Consider the following 19,392-nt stretch of genomic DNA (forward strand, 5'->3'; position numbering starts at 1 on the left):
GCAAAATTACCACTGCTTGTCCTAACCCCATACCACTGATCTGCCCTGAAATTCTTCATCAAGGGGCCTCTGGAGGGACTTGGCCTGTTCCCACTAAGACCTGTGTCTGTCCAAGCAAGGTGCTTTGGCTGGGTGTGTATCATTCCACAGTACAATTAAACTGGACCATGTTTTTCCAGCTCTCAGAGTGCTGCAGGGAGACATGCATGAGCACAGCTCATGGAAAAAGTGAAGAGAGGAAAAAAAGGGCAGCTGCACAGGGTAGTAAAGGTGTTATTCAGTTCAGGAGGCAGCTCCTTGTTAAGCAGCCAGGTAGAGTCCTTGGAATTGGGAGCATTAGACTATAGCACTTGTGTCCTCACGTGCTGGAGAACACAGCCCTCCAAACAAACCTGTGTTGGCACTAAACAGGAGAGACAAGAGAAGGGAAATGCTTCCCCTGCGTTCCAGTGAAAGGGAACTTTCACATCTGGCTTCCAGGGCCATGGTTTTTAGCTTTTTCCCAGTTCCACATCCTGGAACCCAGTTATCTCGTTTCCCGGCATCACAGGCCCCAGGTCCCAGCTGAGACACAGCCCCTTGGAAGAGGGGCTGCAGCTGGCTGTGCCTGTGTGGAGCCTGCCATGGCAAGGGGCATCTCCAGACCCTGCACAACCCTCTGCAGCAGCTCCAAGGGCACATCCCTCCCTGAGCTCCCACGGGTGCCTGGGGGTGGCATCCGTGGCTGTTCATCTGCCCGGTTCCTTGTCTCCAGCTTTCCCAGCTGTGTTTGGGAAAGGTTATGTGACTGCAGGATTCCCTAGGACTATTTACATTTGAGCAGAGGCTGCCTGGCTCAGAAAGGAATCCTGGTGGTAAAAAGCCTGGAAGATTTGGGAGCACTCAAATTAAAACACAAATGGAATTACTGTTATTCTGATCCTGGGCTGCACTCACACCCACACAAAAGCTGCACTGGAGTTTCCACCCAAGAGCCCAGCTTTACTTTTCCAGCTTCACAGCACTGACACTCTGGTTAGGCTGGTAGGAGCATTTTAGGCTGATAGTTCCTCCTTCCTCTTTTCAGCAGAACCTTTACTGAACTCCAAATCCAGCCTACCTTATTTCGGACAAAGGACCCTTTCAACATTACAACTCACTTGATTGTTATGCAGCAGAGCCAGGTCTGCACTACAGAGGTAAAATTTTCTGGCAATCACTTAAGCATGAAAAAGAAGCTGCTCCATGAGGATGAAGCAAATAAAAGAGTTTCCTATAGAGCTCTGTCTCATGGATGATAGACTCTGATGTCCAAGAAACGACAAGCTCTTATTTGTGAATTTTCCAAAATTGGCTATTGATAAGAATTCATCTGCATAGAGACTATTATGTTTTTCCTCTACTGCCTCTTTATTTTCATGAAATATATAAGAAATAACCATCTTTGAGTCAGCTGTCAAATTTAAAACACACATGCACAGGCAGCATGGTAGCATAAGGCTCATTTTCTCAGAAAACCTGACTAGAATTCCCCTTTTTCTCCAAAGGGAAAAAAAACCACAACCAATATGAAATTCAGGAAAAATTGACCTAGCAGTAGTTACTTGCTTTATTTCCTTCATTAAAAATGACAAATGTATTCTTGAGTTACCACATGTATAGTACTGCTGGCTGTATTTATGGCATAAATAAGCATAAGTTCTTTACTTTGAAATAAAACATCATACACCTATTATGAGCAATAGATCTACACAACACACTAAGGTCCTTGAATATATATACTTGCCTGTTGACATCTTTCTAAAATAGGGGGAATATTATAATGTTAAAAATAGAAAGCATGAATATTGTTGACGTATAAACAAAAAAAAGAGAATATCCACAGCGTGCAGGAACAGTATGTAAATTTAGACCTAATGCAGCTACAGGGGAAAAAAATCTTGTATTTTAGGAGAAAAAGCTTGAAAAATTGACTTAACATCTTTACGCACATTCATCGAGATGGGGCTCTCACAGCACAGATTTCAGGTGAATTTAATCTCCAATATATTGAAATTGCAAAATTGCTTAATAATGCACACACGTATGTAACTTAATTTATTAGTCGTGGAAATCATTCTTAAGGCTTTATATGCTGCTGTACTAATTTCTTTCATATTTCTACCCAGGCCTTTGGGGGGAAAAAAAGCAGTAAGAGCTACGTGCACTTCTCTGCAGCTACATCACATTTTTGCCTTGAAAGCTTCTGGAGTTTTCCAAATCCTCCCATCTCGAGGCTCAAGTTTCATTGAAGGCTGTGGGGATTCAAGCTGCTTATGGCCAGTGCCTTCACATCTACTTAATACCTCTCAGAGCAGCCTTTGCAATGCCACTTGCTTTCACTATGACAAAAAGGATACAGATTCTTGCATACCTACAATAACGTTAAATCCTTCCCAAGTACTAGCCATAGAAAATCAAAAGCATTAAATTGTTGCCTTATTTCTTCTTTTTCGGGGGTCTGTGCTACATGAAAGACCTCCCTCTGCATTTCTTTTCTCCAGTAACACCTTTCTCTAAAGTAACAGCACCTTTTAACAGAGCACATGACTCTGTTAACTTTAATGTCTTAGTTTTGTGACAATTAAGAGAGAGATATTCAGCAGAATAAACTGACATACCAGACTGTTTGAACTGTCCTTTAATCTTCTGGATGATTTTAAAAGTTCAGCTGGTTATTTCATTTAGAGATCAGACCAAAGCAACTCTCTCCTCCCCCTCCTCCTTTTCCTGTAAAATAACTGTGACAGCCTGGAGAAATATTGTCTGTCTTGGTTCCAGCCAGTGCCCTGAAGGTGTAAAGCTATAGATGAGTTCAATATAACTTGTTTCATTGCTAATTTCAGAGGGCATGTAGAGCCTCTTGTTCCCCTGGCTTAACAGACAAATTGACTTTCTAATTTTAGAACAGGAGACTTCTGCACATGCACAGACCAAAAACACTACTTTTCTGATGGATTTAAATACAGATTATTTTGCTTCTGAAAAACCATAGCATCTGAGAGACTTGGAACTTGCCGTGAAAAATGGTGTTTAGGAACGTTGCCCCAAAGCCAGATGTTTAAACAACAATCCTGGCACTGCTTGTTCCTTGGGAGACACTGTTTCCAACAGCTCTGGTTAACCTTCCCTTCGGCACACCACGCTGGAGCTGGGAACTGCCCTGATTTTGGGGGAAGGCAGCAGAGATATCCTTTCTGACTTCAGTGGAAGGTTAGTGCCTCACAGCCTGGTCATGAGGTGCCTGCACTGCTGTGGCACTCAATCTGCCACTGCCCCATCAGCATTAACTCTCTGCTGGGCTGTCGGGAGGCAGCTTCTCCTTCCTCCCCACCGACCTGCACCCAACTCCCCTCCTATGGCAGGGTTCTGTGTTAGGGGCAGCACACAATGCCCTGAACATGCCCCAACTCCCCTCCTTCTGCAGGGTTCTGTGTTAGGGACAGCACACAATGCCCTGAACATGTCCCAGTTCCCCTCCTCTGGCAGGGTTCTGTGTTAGGGGCAGCACACAATGCCCTGAACATGTCCCACCTGTGACTCAGCTCTGCAAAGAAAGGTGAATACACCAAGAGAGGACCAAACAAAGGCTCAAACACCCCCCATTTTTCTCTGCTCACAGGTGAGTGAATGGCCAAATTGCCTTAGTTCCCAGGAATCACCTTTTTTGGCACCTCAGCTAAAACAAAAATTCCTGGAGAGAGGGAAAGGCAAATCCTCCACAGCTCTTGTAGCTCCACAGCTGCAGAAGAGGCAACCTGACCAAGCACCACGGCACAGCAACCATGAGTCAAGTATTTCAACTGTTACTCCCAGAACTGTCAGACTAACCTACCTGGCAATCCAGAAAAACAAATGCATTTATTAAAACAACATTAAAAGAAGGTTGGGGGGGGTACAAATGAAGCGATGTAATTTAGTCCTCCCTGTGTTTGCACTGTAAGAATCTTTATAAATATGCATATAGCTTTTCCTTGTAGTCTTCATCTAAATATTTGCTTTCTCTACTCTGCCCCTAGCACAATTCTTCCTTCTCCACATTAAGAGGTTCCATTTACTGTATTTTTTTTCTTTTTGTTATGGAAAATTAAATATTCTGTCTTTGGAGCCAGGACAAGAGCATAATTTTTTACCCCAGCTGGGCAGCAGATCTATATACACAGGACTGTCCTTGACAGTAATTCTCCTACCTAAGAGTTGTTTTCACCTGTGTGATAATTGTGCATTTCCTTATAATTAAATTCTGCCGTTTCTGTGTTTCTGATGGAAGCACCTGGATTATCATTAGCAGCTCATTAGGACTTTCTCAGTGTGTTTACAAGTCGTGATTACAGCTGTAGAGTAAAATCTTTATTTGTGGTTTATCCAAGAAGCAGAAGAAGCATTTCTTTTCATAAACAAGATTAATCCCCTAAACCACTGAACAAGAGATATTTTCCTAGAGAGTTACATAAGCATGATGAGAGTGCCAAAACCAGAAACCTAAAATAAAGAGCAAAAATACTGATTTTACAGAACAACTGCTGATTCCCACCATCTCAAGGGTTTGATCATAAGGCTGCATTTCTCAAACTGTCATTTACCCCCATGCACCAGAGACAGAGAAATCCTTGATCATTTGCTGCTGAGAACCACTGCAAACAAGATTTATTTTCATGTCATTTACGGGAACAAAGTCTTGATTTTTGAATAAATAGTAATTTTTCATCAGGACGTTGTAATTCTCTTTGAGTCTCCTAAGGACTAAGTCAAAGGTTTATCTCAATAAAATATATAAAGCCAGTGTAGAATACACCCACAGCACCCCTGTCTCCCACAGAGCTCTTGGTACTGAGTTGTGCATAAAATCAAACTTGATTCAATCTATCAGAACTTAAAAGCAGCTGCAATATAGACAATACACTGAATGTGTATGTGTATCTCTAACACAAAATAGAGATATTGGTGAGAGTATGGCAATATAACCTTTGTGGGTCTGATAGCTACAAAACTAATTAAGACCATTCAAAATTATTTGTTGCACCATCCTCCATTCAGTAGCTGACAACCTTGCAAAAAAATGAAGCTACTCAGGTATAAATTTTCATGTCAGAGGTGCATCTAGTTTATAAATTCTGGGAAAACCAAGTTAAGTTTTAGCCATTTAGCCATGTGCAATAGAGTTTAGGAGAACAGCACTGTCTGTTCACATTAAAAGATGTTTAGAATTGGAAATAAACATTAAAAAAAAAATAGAAGAACATTATGAAGTTTCTTATGCTTCCAAGCAAGGACTCAAAAACTGGCAAGGGATAAATTGGATAAATTTTGGATTTTGCATCCCAAATGCAAAACTGCACTTTGTTTTCCCTATAAAAATCTGCCCACATTTTTCAAAACTGTAAGTCTCGGGGCGGGAGGGAGACGTTACTTTGAAAAACACATCATGCCGAGTCTTGTCAGAGCTTGTCTGCCAAATTCTCCTCTGCCCATAATTCTATGGAAGAAGTACCATGTGTTCACGTAAGACTGTTTTTAATGAATATGCATGAAAGATTAATTCTGAGATGTCCTAATTTCTGCAACTTTTTAAAGCTTCTCCGCTATGGATGTTGGCAAATGCATAATGTACAGGCAACACATATAACACCCTGTACATACATTATATTTATTACATCTGGGATAATCTTAATTTTTTTATAGCCATCTTTTGTTCCCTTCCAGGCCTTTTGCTTTCCTTGCCTCAGCTGCTTAACACAAAGATCTACATGTGTCCGTGAGAAAATTAATTGCTTCAACAATTAACGGGAAAACGCATCTCAGAGGAAACACTTCATAATCGATCCGTTTCCAGGTACAATATTTGCCACTTAGGAATAGATTAATTGGATTGGAAATTATTCAAGCTAATTATTTTCTTTCTAGTGCGAGATTAAATGGAAGAGCCTAATCAACTGAACACGAAGTTCTGCCCTGCACTTCTCCTTCTCCCGAGCTGACAGGGAAATGCCAGGTTTGATCCCACACAGTCCCAGTTTCTAGGACTCTGCTCGCCCTGTGACCAGGGTTTGCTGAAGGAGCATGTGGCTCTGTGTCCCATTTACCACCACGTTATTCCTTCTTTCTCCACAAGACATTTCTTGGTCTAACAGCCTTTATCTTCAATAAGGGATAAGAGCACATCTGCACTGCCAGTGCTGCTACAAACAGAACTATGAAGATGCTGGTGCATTAAGGTATAGCTGAAATAAGAATTACATAAACATCACAAACACATGCTTTGGGATTGATTTGTTACAGTTGATTTAGAAAGGCCATGTAAGAAACAGGAGATGAAAGCAATACAGTCTCACTTTTGGCAGTATGCATTGAGTAGCTATCCCACTTCATAGAGTCCATGCAGAAATCCATCACAAAACTAGGATTTGAGAAAGCTTCCAGTAAATAAAGACTTCTGGAAAAGATAGTATCCTGTCAACATTGAAGGTGTTTTTCTAGTATTTCAGCTAAGGTGAGAAAAAGGCAGGCGTGCATTCTTGCAATATGCCAGGGAAAATTCATCCCAAGAAAGGCTGGAGGTAGTAGTCATCCATTCAGCTGATTTCACATTTGAATATCAGCTTTAGGTAACCCCTGAGACTAAGAATAACATTAACACGTTTACATAAGTGCAGGCAATCCCTCAGCTACCAGCCTGGCAATATGAATCTCCACCACAGAGACACTTCAGAGCCGACAGATCCCTTCATCTTCCTTGTATCGTCCACCCGAAGGCAGAATCAGTGGTGCACAGGCTCTGTGGCCACGTTCACTTGTGGATTGTGACTTCACATCATGACCAGCCTAGACCAGTCTCACATCAAAGGCAGCACAGCAGAGCTGTCAGTTACATTTCAAACTACACCTGATCCAGAATCATATTTACACGTCTTAGACGGAAAACCCCTCAGGCTTCCTGAGTAACAAAGGGGTTAGTAACCTCTAATGACTCCTGTACTTTTCCAAAGAATCATGCAACAAGCCAGTCTTCCCTCCCTGGCTCCCTCCACAGAAGATACAGCCTGATTCCCCACTCCCACACACTCTAAAATGTACTTTTGTCTGGCTTCTTATGTAACATCTTTTCTGTGCATTCCCAGGCTCAAGTTTGGTGTCATACATAGAACACATGATTCATAAACTTACACGGTGAGGATGGATTTCAAACTGAAGGGTTCAGACTTGGTTTGCAATGGTGCAAATGGAAAGTGCAGTGCACTTTAGAACAGCTCTATATAACCCTAAAAATTTATACTCCAGATTTTAAGTGGAAAGCATTGGGAGGAGCTGGGGTGTGTTGGTAGAGGTGGAAGCACTGCTTGCTGCTGCAGATTACCAGGCAGGGGGAGGAATGAATCACATTACACACTCCTTGCATGTAACCCAAAATATCCAGTGAACACACAGACAGCTCTGCCCATGGGATCCTACACCTCAGGTTTCTGTCCTGCTCCTGATTTTTACATGTGTGTATATCAAAATCAACTACATCCACAAGGACAAGGCATCCTGTTATCCTAACAACACCTGATTTCTTCTCTTGGCATGGAAGTCAATAGAAGCTCTTCAAAAAGAGATCTAAGACACACTACCAGTTCCAGAGAACTCTATATACCAAGCTCCTGGGAGGGAAGGTTTTTCCTGACTATAAAAAAAGAAAGCAGCCTCCTGTGCAAGTTTACTCTGACGGGAGTAGCTGACAGATGAGGAGTTCCCTGTTTAAATCCTGCTGTCACACTTCCCACATGACCCAGAGCAAGTTATTAAGGCTTGTGCAGTTACAGAGGGTCATAAACCAACACAGCACTGACTTCTGCATTGTCTCAGTGATCAGCTCAATGCAGCTCCCTGCTGAGTGTATCAGCTCATCCTGAGCCTGCCCATGTAACTCCATTTCACTGCAAGCACATAAACCCTGATAGACAACATGTATTAGAGTCAGAACTGTCCTTCAATTTATCCCATGTCCTCTCTGTGCTTCTATCAAGCCCCACTACACCCCACTACGGGTGGTTAAAAGCCCAAGAGGTGACCAAAGTGAAATAATTAGAGGGTGAGTTCTACCTGCATCATCAGTTCACATAAACCACACACAGATCTTTAATATTGCAATTCTAGCTTGCTCATGGCATTGATAAATCTATACATTAAGAGTTGAAGCCATAAAATAACTCAAATGCCCAGTGAACTTCAGCCTGGTACTTGCAGCTGGAATTTATTTAGGATTAGTTTTACAGTTTAGAAGGATGCTAGACTGTATTACATAATTCTGTTAACCTTCTGCTCCACGCTTTGTTGTATGTTGACTTAGATGTGACAGATAGATTTAATGACTTTTTCATCCAGAACATGGGAATCCCCATGCTCCAACAGCAACAGGCATATTTTCAGCCTCAGCTCATATTTTAAGTCATCCACTCACTTCCCAACTCTTTGAGTAATTAGTATTACTTCTTAGAAGATTTCCTCCAAGGGAAAAAAAAATCAACAGTACCATTAGAGATATTTTCACAAGACACACTTTTGCATTTAATATTAGATTTTTAATAGACAGGAGATTACTCACTTGCTGCCTCTTTTGTAATAGGGAACAAACTGGTTTTGTCCCACTGGAATTGTTATTTTCAGCCTCTGGGCTACTAAAGGTTTGAGAACTAGAGTGCTAAGTACCACAAACCCAGAGCAAACATAATGATGATGAAGCTTGAAGGTTCTTAAGGGAAATCATTCATCCTCAAACTTAAAATTATATTTATTACACTGGGTAACACCAGGGTAAAAACAAAGACACTAAATATGTATGAGGTTATCCAGGCTGTTGGAAATAGCTACTTCAGCACAATACAGAAATACCCAGAAAACACCTGCATGTCACCAGAGGAGAAAGAGAGAAGAGAGGACAAAAGCCCCTCTGTATCCATGAATTATCTGCCTTTTCTGTAACTGACTTCTGTCAGCAAACTACTTAGACTGTTTCCCTCAAACTATCTGATTCCCAGTTCTCCATGCCAAGAACTCTCAGTGGAAGGGGATTAACCACCTAATATTATTTATTGTTTGCAGATTTTACAGAGGCAGATCAATTAACTGAAGAATTACAGCATCTTCAGAAGACTCCCTCTAGACAACTTTTAGCAAAGTCATGCTGAACACTGTGCTATAGAATCTCATTTTATAGAAGTACTATATATATATATATCTCAAAGAAAACAAGGCTAATTACCAGCACATCACAGACAGCTTTGTGTCTTGAGAACCTCTTGAAATGCCAAAAATGCAACTCTTGACTACTCCCACGCAAGCATTAGAATTTTCTATAGCTGCTTGAGCATAGGAATCATCAGAATTCCTCCCAGGACTTCCCAGGTTCATCCAGTGAACCTTTGAGCTATCACAATAACTTGATGGAGACAGCACACCTTTTCTTGAATTCCTAGTTAGAGAATACTGAGTACCTGGTTGTACAATAAATTTTGGGATCATTAGGGAACCTCCTATATGAAGTATCTATGGATCCTATGTTTGGTACTTTCACATCATCACAACATATAAACTCTTAGAAGCCTGGAGGTTTCCAAATAACTGGAAAGAAGGAAAAAGAAAAACCCACACTGTACATAGTATGAAATTCTAAAGCTGCCCTGGGTAAATATGTTTCCAGTTGATTATTACCCATATTTCTCAGAAGTATAAGTGAAATTATACTCTAGTATTTCATATTTTCCATTATTATTTTTATATGTAAAACAAGTGTCAGTAAGACTTAATCCAAAACCACAAAGGGGATAACAACTTGCTTTCAGATGAACTGGGACAGGAAATTAAATTCATCCTTCCTTACAAGCACACATCCTGCAGCCAAGATTCCTCCTGTTCAAAGCTGTACCCTGGGGTCACAGCTGAGTGAGCTGGGAGAGGTTACCCCGATGCTGGCATATGTGAGCGTGGAACTGGGCCAACTCGGGTTAAGAAATGCTTTCTCAGGTTGTCTTCTGCTGTGCCACTGTAGAGAATACAAGATTCCTTCCAAGGAAATACAGAGGTGGTCCAAAGAGCTGGATGAGGCAGCTGAGCTGGAGGTGATGGACAGCCAGTGAACAGCCACAGCCTGGGACCCATCAGGTCCTCAGGACATCATCTCCATCCCTGCCCTCTGTCATTATCCATGCACTTATTTCCCACCTGGGATTTACTGTCGCAAAAGCAGAGCCAAATGTAATAATGGCCACACATTCTAAGACCAATTAGACCTAGAGCAAAACCCTTTCAAATGAACCCAATGTCTTTATCAATTTATTGTGTTTCCTCATCATTTCCACCGCTGTTCCTACACATGCAATGAGAGCTGACAGCAACTTTGGCTCCCCCTGGGGTGTGAGCCAGTGTAACTGTGACTCTCTGCTTCAAGTCCTAGAAAATCTGCAGATTTCGGGTCACCACTGAAAAAGGCAGAACCATGTCCCTGATCCCTCTTGATCCCGCTGAACCCCGACAAACAAAGGGTGTAAAATGCACCAGACCACAGAGGTTGTGCAACTAAAGTTTCAGTTACACTTTTCAGTCCTTATTAGCCAGGGCAGGAGTGGTAAAGATGAGGAGAAAACTGTTAACATAGTAATGCATTCCATGTGGAGCATTATTTTAGTGGATATTCTTCACCCCACATTGCTAAAACCATAGAAAGCAACAATCTGATGTGCTGCAGTAGTTCCTGTCTCTGCCCTAAAACTTTTTGGTGTATTTTCACTCTTTGCACTTGACCACAGAGCAGAATAAAGCCCTTATATTACCTCTGTGCTTATCATATTGCCTTCTAAAGAGGTGGTATCTGACTTTTCTTCCATTCAGCACAAAAAAATCCTACAGATGACGGAGGGATACCACAGGGGTATAAAAAGCTACAGGCACTACCAATAATGTCCTTTAATTTCCTGACTGTTCAGTCCTGTTGTGAACTGTTATGTGAAGTTACATTTCAGGGGTGCTTTACCAGTTTCCCTGGGATGATGCTCTGAACCTCACCAAGGGCAGGCAGTTGGGAGATGGTAAATGCTACACAACAGTACATTAATATTTCAGAAGGATAATCACCGAACGAGGGAATCATATTCTGCTTTTTTGAACTGCTTCAAAAGACTGTGTCAGCAATTCTATGCTAATTGTCACCTTTCCCATTTCCAATAACATTATGCTCCAAACCAAAAGAACAGGAATAGCCTTCCTCTGCAAGGAGAACCCTAAATTCAGCTGAGATTAAAGGGAATCATCTCTGCAATGGCAGCTGAATTTCCCTGTGCCATCTCCCTCACGTACGTGTCAGAGATACAGGAAGAGTCCAGCTCTAAGATGCCAGAAGGCCATCTGCATGCCTTTGAAGTGCTTTCTTGCACTTTATATTTTTAAATGAATGAGTCACAAACAGGTGAAAAAGTTGGCTAATAATGCCTTTGTCTAATAGCTGTTGGTTAATATTTCATCTCTTTCCTTTTGATTTGATTCAAGATGATAGCCATAAACATTTTCTGTAGTGTATATTAGCATTGAGTGGAATGATTTCGAGAGAGACCGAATTTCTTAATAAATAAAATAGTTTTCTGTTTAAAAAGTGAAAAAAGTGGGTCAGCCTGTAAAAGAGTAATGCACTGAGGTTTGGTTCATTCAAATTTATTTTGCCTCAACATCTCACAGGGTTCTCTCTCGGAGGGCACATTTAAGTTTTAAAATAAGAAATAGAAGCTTGTGACTGATTGCTTTCAAATAGTAGAATGTAAGCATGACTTCTGAGATGTTCAGTACTTTCACATCATCACAACATGTAAAGTCTTAGAAGCCTGGAGGTTTCCAGATAACTGGAAAGAAGGAAAAAGAAAAACTCACAATGTACACAGTATGAAATTCTAAAGCTACCCTGGGTAAACATGTTTTCAGCTGATCATTACCCACATTTCTCAGAAGCATAAATGGAATTAAACTCTGGTATTTTAGAAATGAACATATCATATCTGCTTGATAGTAGATATCTTAATGTACTACATCAGCATCAATGATGAGGGAATAGCAAATTTTTTAGGGCTGAATAATTATTCCTAGAAAGCAATTTTGAAACCACATAAGAGGTATCTCCCTTCTCCCTTCGCTCCTGTTCCCCCAGTAATAAAATTTATCATTAAAAAATGAACAGGAGAAACCTTTTTTTGCTCAGAATTCACGTAATCAAAGAATTTCTTGGGTTGCCATCAAAATACCCAAAGATACAACCTAACCCAACCCTTCAGCCACTCTGAGTGTCCAGCTTTTCAAATATCCCCCTTGAATATGCCCCATCTGAAAGTATACATGATTTCTGCAGTCTTTTTCTTGCTTTTATTTCATCACAATAAACTGAAGCTCATGTGACTCCCACATGATGTGATGTGACAAAACACCTTGGAATTACTTTTACTACATCGTGCGGTTTTTTATCTGATTGAGCAGAAATTTTTCTTTCCAGGCACTAAAATACTTCTTGTTGAGAAAGTCATGGGAGCACATGGATAGCAAGGAAAAAAAAAAATCACGGTGATCTAAAACATTAAACTATTTTTATGAGGCATTTTGATGAACACCGGCAAGAGACATAATGTAATTATTGTGGCTATTAGGCTGTTATTTATGTTAAATGTGTGGCTCTTGTTGGCTTCAGAAGTGTTTTAGGACTACAACACTCTTGAGAGTCTATCAAATGTACTGGCAGATGCAACAAGTAGGAGAATGAGGCAATAGCTCACTGCTGTTACAACATGAAAACTAAATATGAAATAACTACTTTTGAAAAGGAGAAATACAGAGCACTAAGGCTAATGGCATGAATGTAATAGAAAGAAGATACTGTGTAGGAAAATCAAAGGCAATGTTGCCATACATTTTCCTGTCTCCTGTTATTATCTAATATCAAGTTAATTTCTTCTATTATAAAAGTGTTAAGAAAATTCAGCAGTGAAATACAATATCATGAATAAATGAGACACACAGGAACAAACGAAGGATATAGCCCAGAAAATACTGTTATTGTCTCCCACTGTGTCAATATTATCACAGACTGATTCAGTCACTTGTAGTTCAAACTGAAAATAAGGTTCTCTAATAACAGCATCAGGTTTCAGGCAGCTTAAATCAGGAATTCCTTCAATGCTACAGAGCTGTAACCCAAAAGTGCAAGAGGAAAAGCATCAAAACAAATGCTATCCTTGCTACATTTCCAGAAAAAAACCACAGGAAAAAGGAAATTACCAAGCAAAGCTCATCCATGATAAAATTATTTGGAGATAAGGCAGCAAATGATCATATCCAGACATTAAGGTTCTACTCAGAGATAGCCAAGCTTTGTCTGTAATTATTTTTCACTTGGTTGAATCAACAGCCTCATTCCTGCCATAAGCACAGAGAACAGCAAGGTAATGGAATAATCAACATTTAGACCCAAAACTATAAACACGAATAAAATATTTTAAGAGGATCATGACACCCATTAGTATCACATCAGAACATCTTGCTTAATGCCTCCACAGCAGCTATGGACAGAGGAAAGCACTATCCATCATGTTTTGCAAATGAGGAAAACCCAATAAATCTTTATCTTTAGCCACCTCAACAATTATCCAAGCCCATCCCACCTGGCATGTTTCCAGTCCAACAGCAAACACAGAGGAAGAACAGTCAGGAATCCAGATCTTCCACTTTTGGCTGTTCTTCTTTTCAATCATCACCAGCAGAGCAAGATGCTCCATCCCAGGTACAGTGGGAAACAGCACAAATCCAAGAAAATATTCTGAAAAGGCAGTACTCCTTAATCTCTCTATTCTATTCTATTCTATTCCATTCTATTCCATTATATTCCATTCTATTCCATTCCATTCTATTCCATTCCATTCACCTCATTACAGGCTAAGAAAAAGAAAGATCAGCCAACTTGTGAAGGAAATGAGTAAAGGATGGCACATACCAGGATGTACCTCTCTGATTCAATCAGTGTTTAAGTGTTTCCCAAGTCACATTTCTGAGCCACTGGTTAATTCCCATCACACCATCTTCTACTTGGTTTTTTGGTCACCTGCTTGACGAGAGAGGCACGGAAGATTGATGCTTCTCAGGGAAGAACAGAAGCACTGTACAGATGCTACAGGTAGTAAACCCATCTAATAATCTCAGGGGTCAACACTTAAGAGTGTTACAAAATTATTATTGCACAAGAATGAAATCAGAAGAACTGAGGAGAACTTTGCAATTGCTTCACCATTAAACTGGAACACCGTCACAAGCCCATAATAAGCGAGGCACGAGAACTTCAAATCCTATTTGACAGATGGGCTTAATTAGTTATTCTCATACAGACTCACAATATTTGCTGTTAATATTCCTCCTAAAACACCCTGCTGGCTGTGATAATATTTATATGTTAATCCTGTCACGATGAGCCTTCGGTGCCAAAACCTCTCCCAGTAAAATGACGGAGGTATTTCCAGCCCCGCCAAGGAAACGGCTCCGGCGTTCGGGTTCGGTTTGTCACCCCACAAGTGCCTCCTTAACCCGTGAAATTACACCTGTCACAGTGACTCAGCTTTATTAACACTATTTTCTGATCCGTGTAAAACCATCAGAAACACGAGGGTATTGAATCTTTAGTTAATTAACATTGCCACCTTTGCATCCCTGCGATCGGATCTCCGATTTTTAAGGGGAAATTAAAGAATGTGCAGACAGAGTTTGTCTAATTTCAAAGTGAACTATGGAAGCAAATCATCTGGTAAGAGACACCAATATTTAACTGTTATCCACTGTGCCCGTTTGGTGGCATCAAACATCAACAGAGCTTCCCCAAAAATATTGAGCACGCTCTCTTTTCCCCCCTAATGCTTGAGCTTGCTTCTTAAAATGAATAGCAAAGGACATTAAATTTAATGATGAAAACAACACAGTGAATAATACATTGCAAATATTTTTCACTCGTTTGCAAACTGTGAGGAAGCTATCAAAAGTGAGAAAACCACAAAATCTCAGCTGGGAACTCGGGTGGAACAAGTCAAACCAGAAGTTACAGGGGAATTACACACGTACCTTGTTTTCACTTGATTTTCTTCCCAGTAAAATCTGATATGTATATGAGCTCATATTTCTTTTAATAAGCAATGCTTATACACAGCATGTGCAAATACACAGAAGCCACAACCACTGCATGAAAAGTGGCATAATAATTTATTTTTCTGTGTACAAGGGGTCATTTTGAAGGCTTGCCACTGAATGATGAATAGTGAAGGGAAGGAAGCTGCCAAGATCCAATTCCCCCATGAGCTTGCTTTATATTTTCCTGCTGAGGAAGAGAAATCAGGCAAATGCACTCTATGGGCCCAACAAGATAAAGTGTGATGGAAAACTCATCGTTGAAATAATCTTTGATTTTGATCCAACGCCCATTTCAGTCAATGAAAATATTCACACTTGCTTCAAATAGCTTTGAACTGTGATTTTAAAGAATCTGCCTGACAGATTGTGTCAGACAGTAGGAAGCTCTGACCTTGGCATACATACACATTGCTTCTTTGACCAATGAAATTCAGTCAGGTATGAGACAATATATGGTTTAGACGAGAAAAAAATCAGGATACTCTGGCAGAGGAATTGTGTAGAGTCTGAGTTATAATAAGGAGAAAGTGATTTATGCCATGATTATGAAAGGAAATTTTTTCCTTCCTCTTTTCTTTTTTTCAAACTAGTCACAACCAAATTGCAAGATATGAAAGTTCTTCTAAATAATTTGTGAAAACAGTATTTCCTGCTGATTTTTAATTTGAGTATTAGCATTAAGTAACATTCTGCTCAGAGTATATGTGGTAGAATGAGTAATCCAGTACAAAATAAAGACAGCCACAGCTTTTCCCAAAGCATTTTCCTCATCCACCACAGTAAAACTTATTAAAATCATGGCAAAATGCTTTGAGAAGGGAAAACAACTGTCAGTTATTAAAAGAAATACTGCTGGAAATTACCTACCTGCTTTCAGAGGCAGCAGATTTCCTCTGGCAAACAATAACAGCTGGTGCATATTTCCCAGTATAATCAACGCTCTCTCTGATGTCCCACAAGTAGGGGCTGCTGGCTCTTACACTGAAAACATTCACACCTTTCTTCACCTTTGCCCTAGGAGAACAAGAAGATGTTTAGATGGAAAATGTCAGCTCGATCTGTTCCTTTTCTCTTCGTTAATGTTCTTGTTGCTGCCCCACAGAAGACGCCACCGCTCAGCAGGACAAGGGAGGGAGATGAGAGAATTAATTAAGAATTCCATGTTTTGAAGAAACGATATCAAGACAGAAATCTGATTGAACTGATGGTAATTACAGCTTTATTCATGGTGAAATTACAGGGTAGGTGTGTTCTGGAGAACACTCCTCACTCCTGCTCTGCCATTACCCCCACTGTGGGCACCGCTGAGCGTGTTGAGGCTCTCTCTTGGCTACAGGTTATTGTATTGGAGAAGAAAGTACCATTTTTATTGTAAAACAAGTCAGGTTGTTGCTCCTCTAGTGAGGCCTCATATTACAAGCAAAATCTACCCTTTTTCTCCTCCCTCTGGATTACTCAACGATGACATTCCTTATCTTTTCATGGTCTTTTTGAGCCCCAACATTTCTTCTTTTTAATACTGTTGGGTTAATTGTTCTGTCAGCTCTGAACCTAAAAACACTTAGAAATATTTTTATTTTTCCTAAACCAAGTGATTTCTTTGGAGCTCTGTCTAACCTACAAACAATGGGCTAAAAAACAGGAAAAGCTGTATGGCAAACTCTTACCCCCATGACAACTGGACTGGCTCCTACTGAGAAGCACTTAGCCTGTGCTTAGCATAATTCTTCTGGGTTTGATTATTAAAAAAAAAACCAACCAGAATAATAACCAGAAGTTATAAGCCAGAAGTGGAGAAGAGGAACTATATAGAGAGAGATACACTTTTAAATATCTAATTCTTATTGGAAGGTGTTGCATTCCCTAATTCTGCCTCTCTCTTTGGCTAAATATGTATCTTAAGGCAGTACTGAATTAGTCCACAGGTGTATAACGTTGGCCAATATGCTGAATTAGGAGTTTCTGGTGTTGTTAACTTTTGGTTTCTGAATATGTTTACGAGAAGCCCGTTGTGGTCAAACAGCCTTGTTTGTGAGCTGTCAGGAAACGGCAGTTTAATTATATTTGCTTAAAATCTCATACTACAGCAAGTTCTCAATTCCGGGCAAAAAAAACCCCAAAAGGTATGTGATTTTTTTTTTGTATAAACAGCTGCTGCCATGCAGAGTTGGTCATATAAGTAAAACAAGCAGCATCAGCTCTGCCTCCACATGAAATTACTAGTGGAAGTTTTGAAGGACAACATCCACACAGATGTTTTCAGAATCAAAACCCAAAGAATTCCTTCAACTGCCTCGAACAAAAGGGGTTATATCTCATTTCTTCTACCACTAACTCAACAGCAGTGGCTGTAATTTCTTTAGCACACCTGGAAGAATAAATACACGAAGGCTGCCAATTTTTGTTCAAGTTCTTCTAAGCTAATTTCACGAAATGAATTTTAAGCAGGTGCAGTTACTGCTGCTGAACCTCAGACATCCCTCAGGACAAGAGATCAATGGTCAAAGAAGAGTGGAAATTAAACTACATTCCTGGCGTCTCAAGAGAAGGAGGCAGAAAAAGGCCACACAACCTGGATGAAACATTTTTCAGCACATGTCTTTGGCTGTTCCTGGTGACCAGCATCCTGTCCTGCCTTTCTGTTCCACCTCAAAGAAAGGAAAACTGTTGGATGTCAGCTAAGACCAGTGATAGAAAAGTTATTCCCACTTCACAGGGAGATGTGGGTGGCTGAGATCCTTCCAAGCTAAGCTGGCTGTGATTAAGAAACTCACCCCCACCCTCTTCCAGCTCTGTGAAGGGGTTGCTGTAGTTGGTGATGGCCAAGAGAAGGTATCAGTGTGGGATTTGGGTGACCTGAGTTTATGGATTTGAAAACCCTCAATGGAGCCAACTGGCTGTGCTGAGCTCCAGGGCAGGACAGCACGCGAGTCACTCACAGCCAGACACTGCTGGGTGAGGGGCTGCTTTCACTGCACAAAGTCTGGAGCTTCTGCTGCAAGGCTGGACCCTCAGCTTTTCAACAACAGATTTATATTGACCATACAACAGCTATGGTTTTATTGGTTTTATTACCAAAACTGGTAGTGAATCAAGAAAAAAGCAGCCTTAGCCCAGAGCACAGCCTGCCTCGCTCAGCTGGCACAAAGGCAATAGCTGTACTGCAGCTGAAAAAGCTGTGCAGGGTCTCAGTACAGCTCAGCAAACAGTTACACACTGAAAATTGTAATTTCTCACTTATATCTTAAAAAGCATTAAAAACCAGATTAAAATAAGAGCACAAACACAGACATATAACTGGCACCACCCCCTTGTTTTCTGTCTGGATTCCTTTAAATGCCAGGGTGAGGAGGTAAACCAGAAAAAGGGACACAAAACCAGTAGGACAAGCTGAGTTTGTTTATCCTTGACATTCACTTTATCCAGTGACAAACTGCCATCCTGCACTAATTTCTGAGGTTTCAAATAAATGCAGATTCTTGTGTACGCTCCTTGGGGTAATTGCCAGTCTGTGGATCAGGATTTCTTTGAAAAGATAAAGTCTAATTTACTCACCTTTGAAAAGCACCAACCCCCTAATTTCACTGAAAATAGTAACACAAGATTGTGTTTCTCTACAGGATTAGAAGTTAGGAACTCCTTTTGAGGAACCAGATTAATATACTTCTATAATTAGCGCAGAAACTTCAATTCCTCGACCCCAGGAAATGTTTTTTTTTTCCTCCAGTATGTCTCAATGCTGTGTTTTCCACTGTTGGGCAATTGCAGAATTTTATTCACCCAGTCTACAATGACAGCAGCATTTTGCAATTACCGAAGAATGACCTGGATGAAACAGGGTTAATAATAACTGAAAGTGTGTTTTTTGCCAGCAAATAAAACTGAAGATACCTGAGGTGAAAAGACTATGACTGCTGCCAGAGCTCAATTACTTTCTTGCAAATCTGCTTTATTGAATTGCCTGGCTGTCACAGGGCACACGGGGTCTTCAACCCCTCAGCTGCTCTCCAGGGTGCTCATGAGACAGCCTCTCAGTTCAGCCACAGTTCAGCCTGAGATTTCTCAGCTGCAATACACGAAAAAAGGTGTATGACAAAGCTTTTTCATATATTTGCTCACACTTAACAGTCTAAGTACAACAGATTGTGCGTTTGCTCAAAACACTGTGGCAGAGCTGCAGCAAATAAAGTTGTTTGA

General features: G+C 40.6%; 1 protein-coding gene across 3 annotated transcripts in view; it reads right to left on the reverse strand.

Moving 5' to 3' along the window:
* Nucleotides 1-19,392, reverse strand: part of TMEM132D (transmembrane protein 132D) — a 228,325-nt gene that overhangs the window by 121,891 nt on the left and 87,042 nt on the right. For all 3 annotated transcript variants that reach the window (XM_032706180.1, XM_032706182.1, XM_032706181.1), the window contains exon 3: nucleotides 16,063-16,209. In XM_032706180.1, coding sequence (XP_032562071.1) covers nucleotides 16,063-16,209 — 147 coding nt within the window. The remainder of the gene's footprint in view (nucleotides 1-16,062; nucleotides 16,210-19,392) is intronic.

Source organism: Chiroxiphia lanceolata, chromosome 18 (genome assembly GCF_009829145.1).
Source record: "Chiroxiphia lanceolata isolate bChiLan1 chromosome 18, bChiLan1.pri, whole genome shotgun sequence".
Lineage (NCBI taxonomy): Eukaryota > Metazoa > Chordata > Aves > Passeriformes > Pipridae > Chiroxiphia > Chiroxiphia lanceolata.